Source organism: Ranitomeya variabilis, chromosome 3 (genome assembly GCF_051348905.1).
Source record: "Ranitomeya variabilis isolate aRanVar5 chromosome 3, aRanVar5.hap1, whole genome shotgun sequence".
In the NCBI taxonomy this organism is placed as follows: Eukaryota; Metazoa; Chordata; class Amphibia; order Anura; family Dendrobatidae; genus Ranitomeya; species Ranitomeya variabilis.
In genome coordinates, this window is record NC_135234.1 from 244,841,575 (window position 1) to 244,864,928 (window position 23,354).

The 23,354-nt window shown below is 41.6% G+C and overlaps 1 protein-coding gene across 1 annotated transcript in view; it reads left to right on the forward strand.

Annotated features, from left to right (window-relative positions):
* Window positions 1-22,217, forward strand: part of IPO9 (importin 9) — a 95,574-nt gene extending 73,357 nt beyond the window's left edge. Inside the window, exons 17-24 of the mRNA XM_077295322.1 lie at window positions 2,984-3,112; window positions 3,216-3,491; window positions 4,456-4,622; window positions 11,153-11,286; window positions 16,502-16,627; window positions 19,343-19,432; window positions 20,997-21,073; window positions 21,156-22,217. Of these exons, the coding sequence (XP_077151437.1) occupies window positions 2,984-3,112; window positions 3,216-3,491; window positions 4,456-4,622; window positions 11,153-11,286; window positions 16,502-16,627; window positions 19,343-19,432; window positions 20,997-21,073; window positions 21,156-21,266 (1,110 nt within the window). The 3' untranslated portion in view covers window positions 21,267-22,217. The remainder of the gene's footprint in view (window positions 1-2,983; window positions 3,113-3,215; window positions 3,492-4,455; window positions 4,623-11,152; window positions 11,287-16,501; window positions 16,628-19,342; window positions 19,433-20,996; window positions 21,074-21,155) is intronic.
* The last annotated feature ends 1,137 nt before the right edge of the window (window positions 22,218-23,354 follow it).

The window sequence follows — 23,354 nt, forward strand, 5'->3', positions numbered from 1 at the left end:
CATACTTACCCTTCAAGTGAACAGAAAACCAATAGCAAGCCATCTACGTAAAAATATGGAAGACCTTTATTTGATGATACAGATCTATTCCCCTGGAACCATTTCATCTAGATGTAGCCAGAATCTTACAAGATGGTCTAGTAAGAGGCTTAAAATCTAGTACTCGTCAAATCCAGGTGTCAGCCTTCAAGCTACTTTTTCAGCCAAAATTTGGCAAATCATCAGTGGATAAGAAGGTTCACCACTGCAGCCTCCTGGGTGCATCCAGGAAGGGCCAAAATAAACATATTCGATTAAATGTCCAATAAAGCCTTAGTGTTAGAGAGGATGTCCTTCAATCAATCAATCATCCCTCCCTGATATTATTTGGCATTCCTCCTGTGATCCTGTCTTGGAGAGTGATTTGAGAATATAGAATTATACTTACTGGTAATTCCTTTTCTAGGAACCCTTCGTGACAGGACGGGGGTTCCTGTCCTTATGTCCTTTATGTATTCCATTATTCCTTGATGCTAAATATTTGAAGCATTCATACTGGTGTGGTCCTTTGGCAAGACACTGAGCATAAGAGATAGGGAGGGGCTATTTAACCTTTTTGTGTTTCCTGTCCCTATTGGGGTGGGGAGGCAACCTTCTGTTGTGCAGTCTTTGAGGGTTTCTAGAAAAGGGATTACTGGTAGGTCTAATTATATTATTGCATCCATAGGGGCTTGGTGACCTGGTTAGTGAGACGACTAGTCTAGAAAAGACAATGCCCCCTTCTAAACTAACTGGCATATTGCCATCCTTGTCCTGTATGTCGGTTTCAGACTCAGGATCGTATTGGTCCTTGTCATTTGTGCTGCTGGAAAGAAAATAAACATCTGAATAACACTGATACCACACATATTTGAAACACGGCCATGTAAATGAGGCCAAAGAGAGCATGTAAGAAAGCAGCTCCTGAGACTGAAGAGGAAGAGTTCTGTCTGTCAGAACTACAGAAGAAAATTAAAGACAACAGAAGGATTTTTAGGTGTAGGACCATCTTACAGATATAATGGTAGGCCAGGAGCTTCAGGTTGTGCCTGTGAGATATATATATATATATATATATATATATATATATATATATATATATATATATATATATATATATATATATATATATATATATACAGGTCCTTCTCAAAAAATTAGCATATAGTGTTAAATTTCATTATTTACCATAATGTAATGATTACAATTAAACTTTCATATATTATAGATTCATTATCCACCAACTGAAATTTGTCAGGTCTTTTATTGTTTTAATACTGATGATTTTGGCATACAACTCCTGATAACCCAAAAAACCTGTCTCAATAAATTAGCATATCAAGAAAAGGTTCTCTAAACGACCTATTACCCTAATCTTCTGAATCAACTAATTAACTCTAAACACATGCAAAAGATACCTGAGGCTTTTAAAAACTCCCTGCCTGGTTCATTACTCAAAACCCCCATCATGGGTAAGACTAGCAACCTGACAGATGTCAAGAAGGCCATCATTGACACCCTCAAGCAAGAGGGTAAGACCCAGAAAGAAATTTCTCAACAAATAGGCTGTTCCCAGAGTGCTGTATCAAGGCACCTCAATGGTAAGTCTGTTGGAAGGAAACAATGTGGCAGAAAACGCTGTACAACGAGAAGAGGTGACCGGACCCTGAAGAAGATTGTGGAGAAGGACCGATTCCAGACCTTGGGGAACCTGAGGAAGCAGTGGACTGAGTCTGGTGTGGAAACATCTAGAGCCACCGTGCACAGGCGTGTGCAGGAAATGGGCTACAGGTGCCGCATTCCCCAGGTAAAGCCACTTTTGAACCATAAACAGCGGCAGAAGCGCCTGACCTGGGCTACAGAGAAGCAGCACTGGACTGTTGCTAAGTGGTCCCAAGTACTTTTTTCTGATGAAAGCAAATTTTGCATGTCATTCGGAAATCAAGGTGCCAGAGTCTGGAGGAAGACTGGGGAGAAGGAAATGCCAAAATGCCTGAAGTCCAGTGTCAAGTACCCACAGTCAGTGATGGTGTGGGGTGCCATGTCAGCTGCTGGTGTTGGTCCACTGTGTTTCATCAAGGGCAGGGTCAATGCAGCTAGCTATCAGGAGATTTTGGAGCACTTCATGCTTCCATCGGCTGAAATGCTTTATGGAGATGAAGATTTCATTTTTCAGCACGACCTGGCACCTGCTCACAGTGCCAAAACCACTGGTAAATGGTTTACTGACCATGGTATTACTGTGCTCAATTGGCCTGCCAACTCTCCTGACCTGAACCCCATAGAGAATCTGTGGGATATTGTGAAGAGAAAGTTGAGAGACGCAAGACCCAACACTCTGGATGAGCTTAAGGCCGCTATTGAAGCATCCTGGGCCTCCATAACATCTCAGCAGTGTCACAGGCTGATTGCCTCCATGCCACGCCGCATTGAAGCAGTCATTTCTGCCAAAGGATTCCCGACCAAGTATTGAGTGCATAACTGAACATTATTATTTGATGGGTTTTTTGTTTGTTATTAAAAAACACTTTTATTTGATTGGATGGGTGAAATATGCTAATTTATTGAGACAGGTTTTTTGGGTTCTCAGGAGTTGTATGCCAAAATCATCAGTATTAAAACAATAAAAGACCTGACAAATTTCAGTTGGTGGATAATGAATCTATAATATATGAAAGTTTAATTGTAATCATTACATTATGGTAAATAATGAAATTTAACACTATATGCTAATTTTTTGAGAAGGACCTGTGTGTATATATATATATATATATATATATATATATATATATATATATATATATATACTTTGCAGATGCTGCACCTTCAATCCAGTAGGTATGCATGTGCAGTGAATATTAATGCAGATGTGTACATTCAGTGTCATTGAAATGTTTCTGAAATCTGCAGACTATATGCAGTTTTTCATTTAATTTAATCAAATGTTATGTATCAACCGTTACAGACTTCAATTGATATTTTGACCACCGTTGTGAGGAACACAAAACCACCTCTTTCAGAACTTCTTATATGTCAAGCTTTTCCTGCAGTAGCTCAGTGTACCCTGCGTACAGATGACAATGCAATCATGCAGGTAATATTAGTATTTTGCTGTGCTTTTGTTCTTGGTGCTTTTTTTTCTTAATACTTCTAGCGAGTTGCTAATCAGTTGTATGTCGACTTTACTTTCTTCCCAGAATGGTGGCGAGTGTCTTCGTGCCTATGTTTCAGTTGCACTGGAACAAATTGCGCAGTGGCATGATGACCAGGGACACAGTGGTCTTTGGTATGTTATGCAGGTAGTTAGCCAGCTTCTTGACCCTCGAACGTCTGAATTCACGGCGGCATTTGTGGGACGTCTTGTATCTACACTTATTTCTAAGGCTGGTCGTGAGTTGGGTGAAAACTTGGACCAAATTTTGAGAGCAATTCTCAGCAAGATGCAGCAGGCAGAGACGCTCAGTGTCATGCAGGTATTAATACAGAAACCTTATGATCATTACAAACATTTCATCTATTTGCCATTATTAAAGGAGTTGTCCAGGTTTGGGATAAACGGGTAGTGTGGCGAGCACTCTTGCTGAGATCCGAGGCGCTGGTGAAGTGGGATTTCAATCCCCGTAATAGAGTAATGTTCAATCACCGCACACTCTTGAGAGATGCTTGTGAGGATTTTATTATACAGATGTAGATGCAGCGATAACACAATTCATGAAAAAGGAATTGGTGCAGGGATATCCTGCTTGCAAAAGGACACCTGGGTAGGTCAGGCGCACCTGCACCTTGGATTGCAGCCTACAATCCAAGTTGCAGGTGCGCCAGACCTATTCAGGACCCAGGTGTCCTTTTGCAAGCAGGATATCCTTTATACCGTTCAGTGAACTTTGCCAACAGCGACTATATGAATAAGACCCTACGAGGGTCGAAACGTTATGGTCTTGTCGCCTCACCATTTTCTCTATCCCTGCACCAATTCCTTATTTATTAATTGTGTTATCGCTGCATCTACATCTGTATAATAAAGTCTTCACAAGCATCTAACAAGAGTGTGCGGTGATGGAACATTACTCAGGTTTGGGATAAGTCTGTAATCTGTAACTGCAGACTCCCAAATTATGACAGCGCGTGATGCTCACGTTGGTATGATTTCCTAATATTGCTGGTGGCAGCAGGTTGTCCCATGCCAACTAGTTTCATCCAGCTTCTCTAAATTCCCTCTTGAGTGAAGCTCTACATGTCTAACTGGCAGGTATGCAAATTGTAGTCATGCTGCCACGTGACCACCTACTCGCGTCGGCAGTACTGGGCACTTGCGCGTGTGTGTGTACTGCATGCTGTAATCTTTTGGCAGTCTCATACTGTAACTACACACTTTTGTCCCAAGCCTGGACACCCCTTTGAAATCAAGATTCTTTTCTAATTAACTTTTTCCCCTAGTCCTTGATCATGGTGTTTGCACACCTTGCAAACTCACAATTGGAGCCATTGCTTGAATTCCTTTGCAGTCTTCCTGGCCCTACTGGTAAACCAGCTCTAGAGTTTGTCATGTCAGAGTGGATGAGCCGACAGCATTTGTTCTATGGACAGTATGAAGGCAAAGTCAGGTGAGACTTAGTTGGATGTGTGTTTTTTTTTTAATCTGTTTGTGTTTTTTGTACATACTGTAAACGGTTAATAGTCATAAGATCTTTTTTTTCTTGACCATTCTAATATTAAGTGGAATAGAAAAAGCATAATGCTTTCCTTGTTGGGTCATGTTCAACATGGAAGACTTCTTGTAATCCTTTTTAATTTAATTTTCAAAATCTCATTCTCTTGAGCAGAAAAATCTCCTCAAGGTTTGTTAGGGCATTCTGCAGATTATACACTAGCCAATATGTATTGGCCATTGAATGGTTTAAAAAGCTTGCACTGATGTGCCTGACAAATTGGCTTTATAAGGGGTTTTCTGCCGTAGGTCAGAAGACTTGGTGGTCAGACATGTCAAACCCATAAAACACGGACCTTAAAAGGAATCTGTCACCTCTTTTTGGCCCTATAAACTGCGGCCACCGCCATCAGGGGTTTATCTACAGCATTCTGTAATGCTGTAGATAAGCACCCGCAACCCCCGATGTAACCTGAAAGATAAGAAAAACAAGTTAGATTATACTCACCTAGGGGCGGTCTCGGGGAGGTCCGGTCCGATGGGCGTCGCAGGTCCGTGTCGGCGCCTTCCATCTTCATAACGATGTCGTCCTTTTCTTTGCTTTCTGTCGCGGCTCCTGTGCTGGCATACTTTATCTGCCCTGTTGAGGGCAGAACAAAGTACTGCAGTGCGCATGCGCCGGGCCTCTGACCTTTCCGATTGAACCCATCTGGGACATCATGTCTCTCACCATCCACCAAAGTCACATTGCACCACAGAGTTGGCGGATGCTTTAGTCAAGGTCTGGGAGGAGACCCCTCAGGAGACCATCTGCCGCCTCATCAGGAGCATGCCCAGGCGTTGTAGGGAGGTCATACAGGCACGTGGAGGCCACACACACTACTGAGCATCATTTCCTTGTCTTGAGGCATTTTACTGAAGTTAGATCAGCATTTAACTTCATTTTCTACTTTGATTTTGAGCATCATTCCAAATCGAGATCTCCGTGGGATATTGTTGTGATATAAGTTGATCATTTTTAGGTTTTATTGTTCTCGACACATTCCACTATGTAATGAGTAAAGATTTACAACTGGAATATTTCATTCAGTGATATCTAGGATGTGGGATTTTAGTGTTCCCTTTACTTCTTTTAGCAGTGTATAGATAGATAGATGAAAAAAATGAAGGCAGCACTCCAATTGTTTCAGGTGGAAAAAAAGTGAAAAAGTGAAAAAAGTTTATTCTGCCCCACTCATCCTGGGCAACATTTCGGCTCCTCCTGAGCTTTTGGCAAAAGCTTGGCAAAAGCTCAGGAGGAGCTGAAACTCTGCCCTGGATGAGTGGGGCAGAATAAATTTTTTTTCACTTTTTTCCACCTGAAACAATTGGAGTGCTGCCTTCATTTTTTTCTTCTGTTTAGTTTGGCAAGTATTAGACTGTTTGCCTGGAGGCCTGGCACACGCTGTGAACTATTGTGCTGTTCTTTTTTTACTAGATAGATAGATAGAGATATATACATACATACATACATACATACACACACATATTAGCGACCGAAGAAAACTGACTGCCAAAAGTTTTACATATACTATTTAGTGATCAGAACATAGAGTGATTCATTGTTTACATTGCCATAACTATTTTTGTCAAGACTTCCTGAGGGATCTTGCTCTATTCATCCTTATTGCTATGGGGACAGGCCCCAATTCTTTGCCCTAACTCATCCCAAAGGTGCTCTATAGGGTTTAAATGAGGTGATTGGCTTGACCATTGCAACAGGAGAAAAGTTTTGTTTGCTAACCATTTTTGACTAAATTGGATGTGTTCTTAAGGTACCGTCACACTCAGCAACTGTGCAACGAGAACGACAACGATCTGTGACGTTGCAGCGTCCTGGATAGCGATCTCGTTGTGTTTGACACGCAGCAGCGATCTGGATCCCGCTGTGCCATCGCTGGTCGGAGCTAGAAGTCCAGAACTTTATTTCGTCGCCAGGTCGGCGTGTATCGTCATGTTTGACATCAAAAGCAACGATGCCAGCAATGTTTGACATGGAGCGAACAACCAGCGAGAACGAGAAGTGAGTCGCCGTTACGTCACTGGATCGCTCCTGCATCGTTCTGGAGTTGCTGTGTTTGACGTCTCTACAGCGACCTAAACAGCGACGCTCCAGCGATCTAGTTTAGGTCGGCTCGTTGTCTATATCGCCGCAGCGACGCTGAGTGTGACGGTACCTTTAGGATCATTGTCTTTCTGGAATTTCCAACCCCTGCCTACTTTGGTTTTACTACGTGGCAGCATTACATTTTCCAGTATATCCTTGTACATGTTTAGCATTGCTGTTTCCATCAATTCTATGCAGAGGGTCAATGGCAGATGCAGAAAAGCAGCCCCAAGCCATGACATTGCCACCATTGGTAGGTATTTGGTACCTTACATCTTTGTTTTCCAATTGGGCAGTTTATATAGTGCTTTCTATCACTACCAAACAGATTGAACTTGGATTCATCGGACCACAACACCATAGACCAATCTCTCTTTCAGTTGGCTGTGTTTTGTAAAACTCAAGTCAGACCTTCCGGTTCTTTACAGAGATGTAATATTTTTTGACTGGAACTAGTGCCTTAGCCGTCGCACCACAGTTTAGTGACTCGCTTTGATCCCATATTCTTCTTTCGTTTCGTGCAAAATCTGTACAGCACTTTTATGGACATCTGATACTGACTTTTTCTTAGTAATGCAATCAACTTTGGAGGAAGTTTTCCATCGTCATCCACTTCTAGGTTTGTCAGCGGTTCCATAACCTTCTTTTTCTTTCTTTATTATGCGTGACACTTGACTCTGAGAACAGTTGAATTCCATAGCTACCTCTTTTAGGCTTTTGCCTGACTTCACTCTCTGAACAATTAGCTTCCTGACATCTGATGACACATTTGGCTTTGTCTTTGCCATGTTTTAGTCTAAAAACACACAAACAGAAAAAAAAATGACAACCCATGACTACCGAACAATTCAACTACCCATGACAAAATATGCAAAACATATGGCCTAACAAATGTTGAAAACTAACACAAAGGGATAAGACTGTCAAACACAATTTTCATCCTTATAGCTGACAACCATTTGCTTTCGGTTTACAAAAATCACCAGGAAAATGGCATCACAACACGTAGAAGAATAACCACACTTATTAAAAAAAAAACCAAAAAACTTTTGTTCACTACCATGCGTGTGTGTATATATGTGAGCACTGGAGATTTCAATTGGGGTGGTTATAAAAGCTTGCCAAATCTATGGGTGGGACAGGCTTAAATGGAGGTCTTTGGCCAATGGGTAAGCAGTGAAGGGATTCACACAGGAAAGGCAGATTATCCAAGTGGCAGAATAGAAGGTAGTTTATGGGGACATAAACTTGTTGCCACAAATAATTATGTTTCAGCAGTCTAAAAGGAAGATGAGGTTATCCTGCTATTTTGTTGAAAAAAGACCAAGTTCAAGCAAGATTTTTGGGTAAAGCCCCCCCAACCCATACACTTTTGATAGCTGTCAGCCAAATGATGATCCCCTGACTCTGTCATGCACAGAAACACATGACTGGCCAACCAAGCCTGTGTTAAGCCTCTGACTGAGAGAGTGCTGCACAGACTCCTTTGGAAGTGGCTTACCTCTTAGAAAACAAGAGGCTAGGCATTTGGATATCGGACATGCCAGGTTCTTCTCTACCCTGACATCGTCAGGAGGCCTCCATTCTTGAGACAGCCGGCCAAACTCCTCCATTCTTGACATCCGGCCAAACGTGTTGATATCGAAGGTTTTGGCCAACATTAGTCTAGAATGTATTTAAGGGCCATTACAGGCGATAAGAGTTTGGATATGCCTTTTAAAGACTCGGCAGAATGTCAACCTGAGACTGAGGGATGTATGGTGCTAACTATAATTTATAGGCGACATGAGGCGGGAGATGAGAGAAATAATAGAAAGGTAATGGAGTGTTTTCACCATGTGTTAAGTTTTAGAAAATGTAGGAAAAAAAATGAAAAGCTATGGTGAGCACATATTGTATTTGAGCCATTTATAGAAACTGGGTAAGCCAAGAAGATAGATGATTGGAAGACATTTTGCTTACTTTCTCATCTTTACTCTAGCAAAGCATACTATATAGTAAATTTATATAACCTACAAGAGAAAAATGAGCCAAACCCCTGCTGTAACTAAGTGAAAAGCAAAAAGTACATCTAAATAACAGAGTTTTTAGTAATACTGTTTTTGATAAAAAATAGCATAAAAGCCATCCCACCACGACAAGGTAACTCTGATCGGGACAGTCCTAAGCTCAATTGTGTTTTTTCTTTGTATTGCATTCTGTGCAAGCGAGGGTGTGGCCACCCTTTTCTGAGCTGAAGATTGTATATAAAGCTCCCCCAGGCTCATAGTCTACTGATTGGGCCCAGTCCTGTTGTCTTCCCTTATTCACACTGAGGTTAACATTGACACATGGTAAGGTTTTTAATATTAGACAGTGTAGGACTGTCCCGATCGGCTTTTATGCTATTTTTGATCCAAAGCAGTATTACTAAAAACTGTGTTATTTAGATGCAGTTTTTGCTTTTTACTTATTTACAGCAGGGTTTTTGCTCATTTTTTTCTCTTGTAGATTTTATATGTCTTATGGCCAATGTGAACATGCGTTTGTTCTCATGTGTACCGACTTAAGTCAAGCTCAATTTTTGTGTTTTTTTTTTTTTTTATACAGTAAATTTGTCTGAAATTTCTATGCACCTTCCTACTAAGTCATGCCCAAGGCAGTAGTGAGATCCATATAAAGTACTAGATGGTAGCCCAATTCTAACGCATTGGGTATTCTAGAATATGTATGTAGTTTATTTATGAAGATTTTAGAATAATACATTGAATACACAGGATTCATCCGGACTGCGCCTGTCGCTGATTGTGTGTGGCTGGCCACGTAGTATATAGCACAGCCACATGGTATATAGCACAGCCCATGGAGTATATAGCACAGCCACGGAGTATATAGCGCAGCTCACGTAGCATATAACGCAGCTCACATAGTATATAACAACCCACGCACGTAGTGTATAACAGCCCACGTAGTGTATAACACAGCCAATGTAGTGTATAGCACAGCCCACGCAGTGTATAGCACAGCCCACGCAGCAGTGTATAGCACAGCCCACGCAGCAGTGTATAGCACAGCCCACGCAGCAGTGTATAGCACAGCCCACGCAGCAGTGTATAGCACAGCCCACGCAGCAGTGTATAGCACAGCCCACGCAGCAGTGTATAGCACAGCCCACGCAGCAGTGTATAGCACAGCCCACGCAGCAGTGTATAGCACAGCCCACGCAGCAGTGTATAGCACAGCCCACGCAGCAGTGTATAGCACAGCCCACGCAGCAGTGTATAGCACAGCCCACGCAGCAGTGTATAGCACAGCCCACGCAGCAGTGTATAGCACAGCCCACGCAGCAGTGTATAGCACAGTGGGCATCATATCCCGGTTAAAAAAAAGAATTAAAATAAAAAATAGTTATATACTCACCCTCCATTGGCCCCCGGATCCAGGCGAAGCGTTTACTGATGCTCTTCGCGTGCTCCGGTCCCAAGAGTGCATTGCGGTCTCGCGAGATGATGACTTAGCGGTCTCGCGAGACCGCTACGTCATCTCGCGAGACCGCAATGCATGGAGCGGTCACCGGAGCGTCGCGAGGAGCGGGAAAGGCCTGTTCTGGATCCGAGGGGCGAACGGACGGTGAGTATATAGCTATTTTTTATATTTTTTAACTATTTTTAACATTAGATCTTTTTACTATTGATGCTGCATAGGCATCATCAATAGTAAAAAGTTGGTCACACAGGGTTAATAGCAGCGTTAACGGACTGCGTTATAACGCGGTCCGTTAACGCTGCCATTAACCCTGTGTGAGCGCTGACTTGAGGGGGGAGTATGGAGCGGGCACTGACTGCGGGGCGTAAGGAGCGGCCATTTTGCAGCCGGACTGTGCCCGTCGCTGATTGGTCGTGGCAAAACAGCCACGACCAATCAGCGACTTGAGATTTCTGAGACAGACAGAAGGACAGACAGAAAGATGGAAGTGACCCTTAGACAATTATATAGTAGATTAGCTGCAGATTGGGCGCAGAAATAGGACATGTGCCATAATTTGTGACATTTTTGCTCCAGCATTCTTGTATAGTGTCTTTAAGTTCATTTCTAAATGTTTGGTTTGTGAGATATGAGGAGATTCAAGAGAGGGCCATGTCTTTGATGCCAAGCAATGAGACTGTCTTTAAAGGGAACAATTGTCATAAAGGCAGGGAAAGGTTTAGGAGGAGGAAGAACTTCCAACACAGGTTAAAAAAGCAAACAAAAAATCCAGGAAATTATAATTCTTTTTAGTTAGTGTTTTCCAAACTACCATGCGATGTAATATGTCACTGTGACAACTTCTTGAGTTACGTTGTGCACCCCTTGCTCCACAGCTCAGTGGCTCTTTGCAAAATTCTTCAGTATGGCATTACCATGGATGACAAGAGACTTCAAGATATCAAAGTGAAAGGAGATGAAATATTTGATATGCAAGAAGGTATCCGCACAAGATCCAAGACATCCCGAAGTAAGTTCAGTTTTTAACTTTAAAATGCTTTGATTTGGCAAGAACTTAAATTTGATAGCATGAATTGGTAGTGCATGCCAGTACATCACACTTTGTAAATAATTAGGATTTGGGGGATAGGCACTTGTTTTTTTCCCCTTTGCCAATACTCCATAGTCTCAATTTCGAAAATGAGTTGGTAGAATTATAAGGTATAAACCACAGAAAAGTTACCACCTATGGCAACAGATATGTAGTCCTGGTCACAAGACAAGTGTATTACTTTCTTGCTAAAGACAGATTTACCCTACTGCAAACCATGTTGATCTGAGTATCAGTTCTGAGTCATTATGAGGAGCACGCTTTATTCATGCTCTGCAGTAGGCAGTGTTCACACAGGCACTGGGTTCTTGTGTTTAAAACAATGTGACGTTTATTTCCACAGGTTGCACAGCGCCAAAAGCAAAGCCATAAACACAAAATCCCTAGGCTTGTCCAGGTGCTAACTAAACAATACTGACCCTGGCTACTCATACATGACTGAGCTAGTCCCATTTTGGTTAAAAAAAAACAACCCCAAAAACTCCTCTTGTCCATAGCAACCACTGGATACTTGCCGTTTGAGGCACACTGACTGTGCAGACTCCTTTCAAAGAGATTCGGGTTTTGTCTCTTCCAGGGTCCAACACAACCCACTCTGCTCCGCTTTCCCAGCTGAGAGCAAGGTGAACATGTCCTGGTTCTTGGTCAAAGCTAGTCAGGTACATGTGATAAAGATTTGCATTGATAGGATTTAAGATACAAAATCTCAGATAAGAAACCATATTCTACAGGAATAGTCCTAAGGTTGTCTACCAGGACTAATATGGGCTATAGCCCTATTGAGCTCCCAATTAGTATTAGAACATAGAAACATGGAGCATATAAACCAAAAAAGATTAAGTAATAATTAAAAAGGTATATTTTTAAGGACTAGTTACCGTATATACTCGAGTATAAGCCGACCCGAGTATAAGCCGACCTCCCTAATTTTGCAACAAAAAACTGGGAAAGCTTAATGACTCAAGTATAAGCCTAGGGTGGAAAATGCAGTAGCTACCGGTAAATGTCAAAAATAAATATAGATACCAATAAAAGTAAAATTGAGACTTCAGTAGGTTAAGTGTTTTTGAATATCCATATTAAATCAGGAGTCCCATATAATGCTCCATACAGTTCATGGGCCCCATAAGATGCTCCATACAAAATACGCCCCATATAATGCTCCATAAACTTTATGATGGGCCCCATAAGATGCTCCATACTAAATTATGCCCCATATAATGCTGCACAAATGCTGATTATAGCTCCATATGGATATTTGGCAGATATAATGCACAAATGCTGATTATGGCCCCATAAGATGCTCCATATAACAATGTGCCACTTATAATGCTCCATACAGTTCATTATGACCCCATAAGATGCTCCATATAACAATGTGCCACATATAATGCTCCATACAGTTCATTATGACCCCATAAGATGCTCCATATAACAATGTGCCACATGTAATTTTCCATACAGTTCATTATGGCCCCATAAGATGCTCCATATAACAATGTGCCACTTATAATGCTCCATACAGTTCATTATGGCCCCATAAGATGCTCCATATAACAATGTGCCACATGTAATTTTCCATACAGTTCATTATGGCCCCATAAGATGCTCCATATAACAATGTGCCACATGTAATTCTCCATAAAGTATATTATGGCCCCATAAGATGCTCCATATTACAATGTGCCACATGTAGTGCTGCTGCAATAAAAAAAAAAATGACATACTCACTTCTTGTTGCTGCCCGCTGCTCCTCGGCGTCCCGACTCTCCGCAGTGACTGTTCAGGTAGAGGGCGGCGTGCACACTAATACGTCATCGCTCCTTCTGACCTGAACAGTCAGTGCAGAGGACGCGGAAGACGGAGCGGCGGTGGAACGAGGAAAGGTGAATATGAAATACTCACCTGCTCCCGGCTCGGTCCCTGGCAGCTTCTCCCGGACAGATGGTCTCCGGCGCCCGCAGCTTCTTCCTCTGTTCAGCGGTTACTGGTACCGCTCATTACAGGAATGAATATGTGGCTCCGTCCCTGGGAGTGGAGTCCATATTCATTACTTTATTGAGCGTTACCACCTGACCGCTGAACAAAGGTAGAAGCTGCGGGCGCCGGAGACCATGGGACATGCAGGGACTGCGCCAGGAGCAGGTGAGTGTGTGACCGTTGTCGCTCCCCCTCAAACGCCGACCCCCCTGCCGACCATGACTCGCGTATAAGCCGAGAGGGGGCTCTTTCAGCCCATTTTTTTGGGCTGAAATCTTGGCTTATACTCGAATATACACGGTAATTCATAATAAATCATAATAAACAGTACAAAACATATCTCAAAATAGTTTAATCAATAACAGAGCTGTTCAAATCCAGTCAAAAGGTGCACCAAAAATATGGTGTCACCCCACATGCATGAGTACGGGGAAGAAAACACAGAACCATAATCTTCAATCAAGTGTGTATATATATATATATATAAGTGACAGTGCTACTAATTATACAAGAATTAAGAAATGACAGACTCACTATCACCACATAAAGGGCAATATGTCGTACCATTCATTTTATAAGGTCAGTGACCATCCAAGTTTAACACTAACAGTGGTTGGGCAAGTCATGTCGTTTCTAGTTCTTACCCATACTCATGGCTGTGAGTGTAACACGCGCCTCTATGCGCGTTTCGCGTTGGCTTCCTCAAGGGACCAAGATGGTTTGGGTGTCCCATTGCTTTTCTTATATACCCCTCTCATCAGATATCACTGGAGGCGGCACATGTGGCCGAACAAACGAGCTTCAGGTGCTGCATTGCCCCTGGTGCCATCATGGTGCTGCGGGTCATGGGTAACTCCCCGATATGATGTACAATATCCAGGTAAAATTTTGACCTCCACTGGAATCAAATCCTTCAACCAATAAATAGACGAGTTTGTCTTTGCCAACAGTATGATTCATTTACCTTCAATTGCAGCATGCTTGTCAAATCGAATTTTGTTCACAACCATTAGAATACCCTGAAATCTACCCCAACTGTAATTGTTTTGGTTGGGGCTGGAATTATTTGATTTGCCTCAATATTGCTCATTAAGGCTGAATAAAACATTTTTCTAAGCTAGGAATTTGTTTCTTAGGATATTATCATTCATCAAATTACCGTATATACTCGTGTAAAAGCACATTTTTTCGTGTTGAAAACGCTCATTTGGCTTAGATATCAATACTCGCCCTCCGTCGTTGAATCTTCGTCCCTGCACCTTTGACTAAGCAGCTCTTTCTTGTTCCTGTGCTCAGCAGTCAGGTGGTAACGCTCATTAAGGTCATGAATATGGACGCGACTCCACTCCCATAGGCGTGGAGTGCATATTCATGACCTTAATCAGCGGTACCATATGACCGCTCAGCACAGGAAGAACTGCCGTGCCGGGACAATCAAGATGCAGGGACATTCAGCGATGGAGCGAGGAGGACGGGGGAGCCTTGCATACAAGGATGTGATCAGGGGAGCCGAGCATACAAGGATGAGACCGGAGGAGCCGAGCCATGCATGCAAGGATAGGACCAGGGGAGCCGAGCCATGCATACAAGGATGGGACAGGGGGAGCCGAGCAATGCATACAAGGATGGGACCGGGGGAGCCGAGCAATGCATACAAGGATGGGACCGGGGGAGCCGAGCAATGCATACAAGGATGGGACCAGGGAGCCGAGTAATGCATACAAGGATGGGACCGGGGAGCCGAGCAATGCATACAAGGATGGGACCGGGGGAGCCGAGCAATGCATACAAGGATGGGACCGGGGGAGCCATGCCATGCATACAAGGAAGGGACCGGGGGAGCCATACATACATCATCGTCGTCCCTGCACCTCTGATCCGGCAGCTGTTTCCTGTTCCTGTGCTCAGCGGTGGTGCCGCTTATTAAGGTCATGAATATGGACGCGACTCCACCTTAATCAGCGGTACCACGTGACCGCTCAGCACAGGAAGAACTGCCACGCCGGGACAATGGAGATGCAGGGACATTCAGCGAGGGAGTGAGGAGGACCGGGAAGCCATGCATACAAGGATGTGACCAGGGGAATCGAGCATACAAGGATGGGCCCGGGGAGTCGATCCATGCATTCAAGGATGGGACCGGGGGAGCCAAGCCATGCATACAAGGATGGGACTGGGGGAGCCATGCATGTAACAGGGGGAGCCACACAGCAGGACGGGGGAACCACGCATACCCGGATAGGGATGAGGGGACAATACATACCCGGCTTATACTCGAGTCAATAAGCTTACCCAGTTTTCCGAGGCAAAATTAGGTGCCTCGGTATATCGCCTGCAGGTGGGTGCCAGTTTAAATTGATGCTTATGTACCTGCACCTTTAAACCATGCATATTTTTTTTTTTTCTCATATATTCTACGTGTATTCCATCATACTGATCCTCACATCAATTTAGGATATTTTATGACCGTTCCAGAGATTGTTTGCATGAGTAAGATGGGTTAATCTTAGGCTATGTTCACACCATGTTTTTGCTAGACTGGTGAGGCATACAATTTCTCTGCTAACTTCAGAAATCATATATACTACTAACAGGTTTCAGCTTGATGCCTATAGTCAAAAACTGAATTGGACATGCAGGACAGAAAAGGAAGAATGAAAGAAATATACCGTAGTACTGTATAAAACTTAAAATTGTTTTATCTAACATTAAAAATCAAAGTGAGCAGCATACAAGTAAAATCAATTGAGTACGGATTATTACCCCTTCACTCCCAGACACTTTTCTGTTTTCCTCCACATCTAAAAGTTACAACTTTTTTTATTTTTCCATCAACATAACTGTATGAGATCTTATTTTTACAGGAAAAGTTGTAGTTTAGAATGATGCAATTTATTTTATTGTACAAATTTATTTAATAATTGAGGGGAAAAATTCCAATTGAGTCTGAAATGGTTAAAAACATGCATTTTGTGCCTCTGTTCGGTGTTTTGATTTTACTGTGTTTACAGTATAGTAAAGGTGACCCATAATCGTGATTTTTCCAGGTTGTTTTCAGTTTCCACTTTTGGCCACAACTGAACTGTACAATAAATCTTCACATAATTATCACATTATTTCACTTTTTTTTTTTTTTTTTTTTTTTTTTTTTAAGATCCTCAACGTTTTACAAGCATACCTTTATTGATCAAGATTTACAAGCTGATAATTAATGAATTGTCAAGTGTAATTGAAGCTAATGCGACCAGAAACACAGAAGAGGAATGGGCCCAAGCGAATGGTAAGTTTGAGACTGCTGCTGTCCAAAGACTACAGAAATATTGCTCCACCAATTCAATCTGAACTACGTTCAGCTGATGCCAGGTCAGACAATGATGAATTCGGTGAACAAAGACTCTTTTCTTGGTAGTAAAGTGGAGGACTGAATCAGTGTTACACTTAAGGCTCATGCAGGCATCACACAGTGCACATACTGGCCGTGGGTCTCCTGACCCGTGCATGACAGCCTAAAAGAAATGTTCTTTTTTTTTTTAGTCTTCCCCTCATGTTTTTCGTATGGATTGAATGTATTTTGATTGGACCTTTACAAGAGTGAAGATGCCAAATATTTTTATTTAGTTAAAGGCTCTTATTTACAGTGGGAGGAAAAGATAGTGATTCTAACTTTTTTTTTTGTTTCTTTAGTTTTTTTTTTAAGTGTCCTTAGGGAACTGGAACCTGCAGTGTGCATCTAAAATCAGTCACCCATGAAGCCCAGCCCATGGCAGTTTTCAGCAGACCCCACAACTGCCTTGACAATTCATCAGCACATTGGAATTGCATCATGGGATGTAGCGTGGCTATGGGCGCCAGTATGGCGTATCTCCCAGACCGCACTGCTTAAATGCTACTGTTAGACAGTTATGTCAAATGTTCTCGGCTGAATTCAGAACTCCCACAGCAGTGTATGAGAAAGCCGGCACATGCACCAGCGCTCCCACCACTGCTCCACTCACTGATGCTCAGTCTCCTTTGGAGAGCCGTGTAGCACCCACGTCAGACATTTGTGACAAATGTTATGGGTATTTCATAAATAGGGCAACCTTTTAAATTACATGGTAAAATATTCTTTGTACCTTTTTCAAATTGCTCAATATTTACTTATGTAACCCTGTTAATTGATGGGAGAAAAGTAGTCTGTAAGATTTTGCTTGCTGTCTTCCGGTATGCTAATGCATTCTATCAAGTTGTATACCACCAATCCAACATGCCTGTGGCTGCCTTTTAATTCAAGTGAATTTTACTGAACCTCATGTATCGGGCACAACTGGATGTATAGACATACTGCTAATCTAAGGGAAAAAAATAGTGCCAAGGCCTCTTTCATTTTTGCAGATCATGGAGGTACATGGGATTTTGAACTCCTGAATCACACATTGATGATCTCTCCTTAGGATAGAGAAAAAAACTGCTAGAAGGAAAGGGGAAAGTGCTTCATAGGGCAAGCATCTAAGCGTTATAGCTGTGAAAGCTCCCGTCTCCTAGCATCTCTACTGTCACCTTAGGGAGTTGTGTTCAGGTAAAGGTATTCGAGGTGGGAGCTGCGGCAGGTGACCCTTGCCAAGCCTGCTCTCTCGATCCAATAGCATTCATGGAGTAAAAAAGTTAGTTAACCGTATGTTATTTAAATTCACTTTTGCCTTTTTACTTATTTAGTTACTGCAGGGGGTTTAGCGTCATTTTGTTTCTTGTAGGTTTTGCCCCTTGGAAAGGTAGTACTTTAGTGATTGGATACAAGACTGTTTATCACACAAGACTTAATACAGATATTCCTTCTTTTTTTTTTTTTTATAAACGTTTGCCGAAAAGGTCAAAGGTTGGCAATGTGACATGTTTTCCCAATCGTTACAATTGTTGACAGAACAACACACCTTTAGTGACACCTACTGTACATCACACTTGCAACCTTTGACCCTTTTTGTGCATTTTTGTTATTATAAATGGAAAGTTTGCATGAAGTCTTGTGTGATAAAACATTCCAGACAAAGGGATCGGAGTGATCATGAAGCGCATAAACATCTGATCCATTCCATAAAGTACTACTTTTCCAAGAGGCTGTAGTACTTGTCAATCCATTTATACACAGGAGTGGCGCTTGGTAATTAATATGTAATATGGAAAAACTTTGTCAGTTGGTCTATCTAGATCAGTGTTCCCGAACAACCAACAGGTCATGTTTTCAAGATTTTCTTAATATTGCCCATGTGATAATTGCAGTACCTGCACAGGCAATAATTCCATCACCTGTTCAATGCTAAGATAATGCTAAAAACATGACCTGTTGGTAGCTCTTGGTTTGGAGTCGGGGGAACACCTGATCTAGAGAGAGGATAAAACTCTATATGGCATGATTGCCTCTCTTGTAGTGATAGCTTTACCGCTCTCACCGTAAATAACCCATTATCGTACTAGAGACTGAGTCCTTCCTCCTTTTGGGAAATTAAATATGGAACTCGATAGTCGCCTTAAAGAGGGAATTCTCAAGTTTGGATATTGTCCTCTGTCCCTGGGATATCTTCTTAATCAACCTGCACTGCTGATTCTGTAAGACAACTTTACATATCTGTGCTATTCTACCCCGCTCAGCCGCTGTAGAATTAAGAGGCTCAGTGGCCAACACAAAAAAATGTATATCAGAGATTGATTTATATTATGGGGTAGAAAAGCTTTACAGGCTTTCTTGAAGAATAAATCAATTTTGCGGCTTTGTGGTCCAAGCTCTTCTGCTGGATTACTTTCTGATTATGGATGCAAGGTCCTTCTCTGTGGAGCCAAATTGGAGCATCAGAAACAGCCAGACGCTAATTTGACAATTTCTTACGGTGCCGTTCCCATCTGTGGTCATGGCCGAAACCATTCAAATTAGTGTTCTGCCACATTCCCTCTTACTAAGAAAAAAAAAATGCCCTCCTTAATACTCTTTATCATTATTGGTTTATTTTCATTATTTTTTCAGATGATGCAAATGATATGTGGGAAGATGAGGAGGATGATGAAGGTTTGGCTGGACAGCTTTTATCAGACATTATTTCTAGCAATAAATATGGTAAACATTTGACACATTACTTAAAATAAGAGATTATATATTGTTTGTGATGGAATATCATAGATCTGCCAACAATAGGCGATCAATGTGGCCTTAATGGCTGCGACTCACTGATCGCAAGACTAAAGAGTGTCTGTATGGAAACCGTCAAGGAATGGGATCTAATGTGCAAAGTGTTAACGGCCTTTGGCTATAACGTTAAGGTACATTTACACTGAAATATTATCGTGAACGCTCATTTTGTGCTAAGCTTTTAGTGTAAATATGCTGCTGAAAAATGATTGTTCATCATGTGAAATGTTTTGTACAGCACAAAAGATAATCATTCTCCGCAGCGCATCGTTCTGTGTAACCAGGACTCGCATTGCCGAGCTATGTGTACTAAGCAGTGTGCATCATCTATCGCGGTCTGCCTGTGTAAGCAAGATATTAAATGGCCCTTTTTATATAATATTTTATTGTTCATTTGCTCTTGTGTTTGGCTTCAAAAACTGCATGTCTGATTTCATCCTACTACTGTCCCATGCATGAGCATTATGACTTACTGCCGCTCCCCTAGAGATGCAGTAGATCCTTATCTGTGGGTATAGTGCCCACATCCTGCCCATCTCCCCTAGAGATGCAGTAGATCCTTATCTGTGGGTATAGTGCTGCTATCCTGCCCATTCCAGGCCTCCAGCAGTACAATAGTCATCTGGCAATGAATGATAAAATGACTGCTGACCATTACACCCTACTTCGAGTACTCCGATACTCTGTCTTCACTGAATACAGGTTTCACACAGGAATTGAGAATATTGATGATGAATGATCAAGTCCTAGTGGAGAAAGAAGCCGATTTCTGAGATATATTACATAGCTGCTTATTTTCACGTGCACAATTATTTTATTGAAAAATAATAATCATTGTTTTAGTTTTTAAATTAAGCTAGGAAAAAATGCTGTCTATTACTTATTTATTTTAATGATTATTGACACAGAAAAATAATTTAATTGAAAACTGTTGAAAAGATAGAAAAACACTGCTTCATAGAGCAATATACCCAATGCCAAGGTGTAGGTGCATGTTGGGTACAGAAAAATGTACTTACCTTTGGGGGTTGTGCTATACAGGCTTAACCTGGTGGCAATGAAAGGTACACAATATTGTCAAAAATGTAGAAGGGTTCAGTGTGTGCTGACCGTCCACTGAAAAGGAAAAGATTTAGAAATCTAATTTAAAGAGGTCGCCTAGTCTAAGTGTACAAATGTGAAGTCACTCTGCCTTGAGACTGCTGAATAATGCATATAGTGTCATATTTCCATTGTATTGCGGGTGGGCAGTACTATTGCGTACTTGCAGTCACATGCGGACTAGACCTCCACTTCTCAATGCTCTAGCGGAGGAGAGTCCAGTCTGCATGTGACCACCCACACAGGGAAGCGTGACAGTGTGCATCATTGCAAACCTTTAGACTGGAAAACCCTTTTAATGTAATTTTGTGCTACATATGTTCCCTTTAACTGTTACATAAATATGTTCTTTTCTGAGCTATAATAAATAATTCATCACATAATGTTACAGATGAAGATTACTATGAGGATGATGAGGAGGATGATCCTGATGTACTGAAGGACCCTCTATACCAGATTGATCTTCAAGTAGGTCTTATGTAGTTACATGTGTTAATCCTACTTCAAACGTTCTTCTTTTCATCCTTGTCTCTGCTCTTATTCTTTACAGATATACTTGACGGAATTTCTGCAACAGTTTTCCCAGCAGCCGTGCTTTTCTGCTTTCTCCAACCATTTGAATGACACTGAACGTCGAGTCCTCCAGTCCATCGGTATATGAGTGTACAACTTTCGTAGGAAGAAATTCCACTCGAGCTCTAACTGGCAGGATCCGCTTGTTGTAGAAGCTGAGAAATTGACCCCTCTGTGTGGAGGAGCCACTGTGGAACCTTGTAGATGTGGTCTACTTTTCTTTTGACCCCATTCGGACCAACTCTCATTTTATTGCCATTACCTTTAAACAGATATTGTGAAAAATTGAGCAGAACGGAGGATTGCAGTGAGCAGCTGTATTCCTAATGCTCAAGAACTTTACTGGGTAATATTCAACTGATGTCACTGGTAACCAGCAACACAGTTCACCACATTTCGCACTTTGGTTCTAGTATGTCTGCTCTTTTGGCTCCTGTGGTTAATACATTCTTTTTCTACCATAGTTATATATGAAAAGTACATGGTGCCTTGTACTATAATGAATAGTATTAATAATGTAAAAGGGCACAATGCGGCTGAGAGGCAAGTTATCTGCACTTTTTGTGTCTGTCACCTACTCTCAGGCTGGGAAGGAGCAAACAGCTGTAGCCAGTTGACCTTAGGTTTTTTTTTATTGCTGCTATAACATAATGTACTGTCTGAAAGGGCGCATTAAGAAAATCTGGTCATGGGATAAACATGGCTCTGCTAAATCCAACTGAGAATTTTATTGGGTCACATAAGTTTGTCTTTGGCAAACAAAGTTCTTAGAAGACAATAAAAGGGATCATAATTTCTGAAAGTTTTTAAGTTGGTATGAGAAATGAAATTTCAATTAGGCTAAGAAGGCCCAATGTAAGGATTGGCTTAATAATGATTGAGAAAATTTAAGAAAAAGCACTCGATAAAGGAGATATACTTTAATCATGTGCCCATAGTTACATATCCGTATAACAACAAAACAGTGAATTTGGAGACATTTGGTGTGTTATCTCCTAAATCCATTAAGAAAAATAAAATATATGAATAATTTATATCATTTCAGGTCTCAGACATTTGTGGTGTTGTTCAATTATGTATATTTACTTATTGGGAACAATATTACATAAGCTGCTGAATGGAAGAATGATGGGTAAACTACTTTATTAATGTCATCCTTTGTATTCCACCTTACTTATGTTTCAATAAGACACTTCGTTTACCCTTCCCGTTTTTTAAAGGGAATTTATCATCAGAAATTACCTACTGTTTAAATCAAGCTTTTGTGTTTTAAATGTATTTTTTTGTTAGAAACACATTGTGTATATATTTTATAATCTATATTAAAAATCTAAAGTAGAACTATTGCAATATTCACATTGGTTACTAGGGTTATTCTAAACTCATTCTTTAGGAAATCCACATGTACATTAGCTAGAATACATTATCAGCTACATGTAGAGGAGTTACTGGTCATTGTAATCCTGCCCCTGATGATAATGAGCCTGCTGAAAGCTCTTCCTGAATGTGCAGAAATTAAACATTTAATACAGCCCCATTGGCCAGTGAAAATTGCAAGATTAGTACGGTAATTGTGTTGCTCAATACACCTATGTAAAAATGGTAATTTTTTTTAATACATGTAACACAAAATTTATTTAAACAGTAGGTAATTTTCTGACAACACATTCCCTTTTAAATGAAATGGTCACAAGGATGGACCTTTTTACCTTAACCCCTTACCGATCTCCGCCGTACTACTACGGCGGAGGTCGCATCTCTATCTTTGATGTGGGCTCCGGCGGTGAGCCCGCATCAAAGCCGGGACATGTCAGCTGTTTTGAACAGCTGACATGTGTTCGCAATAGTGGCGGGTGGAATCGCGATCCACCCACCGCTATTAACTAGTTAAATGCTGCTGACAGCAGCATTTAACTAGCGCTTCTGGCCATTGGGCCGGAAATGAGTGCATCGCTGACCCCCGTCATGTGATCGGGGGTCAGCGATGCGTTGGCATAACCAGAGGTCTCCTTGAGACATCTATGGTTGTTGATGCCACCCTGTGGTCGGCGCTCTTAGCAATGCAGTAAATCTGCTACATAGGAGCGATCTGAGCTTCGCTCCTATGTAGCAGAGCCGATTGAGTTGTGCCAGCTTCTAGCCTCCCATGGAGGCTATTGAAGCATGGCAAAAGTTA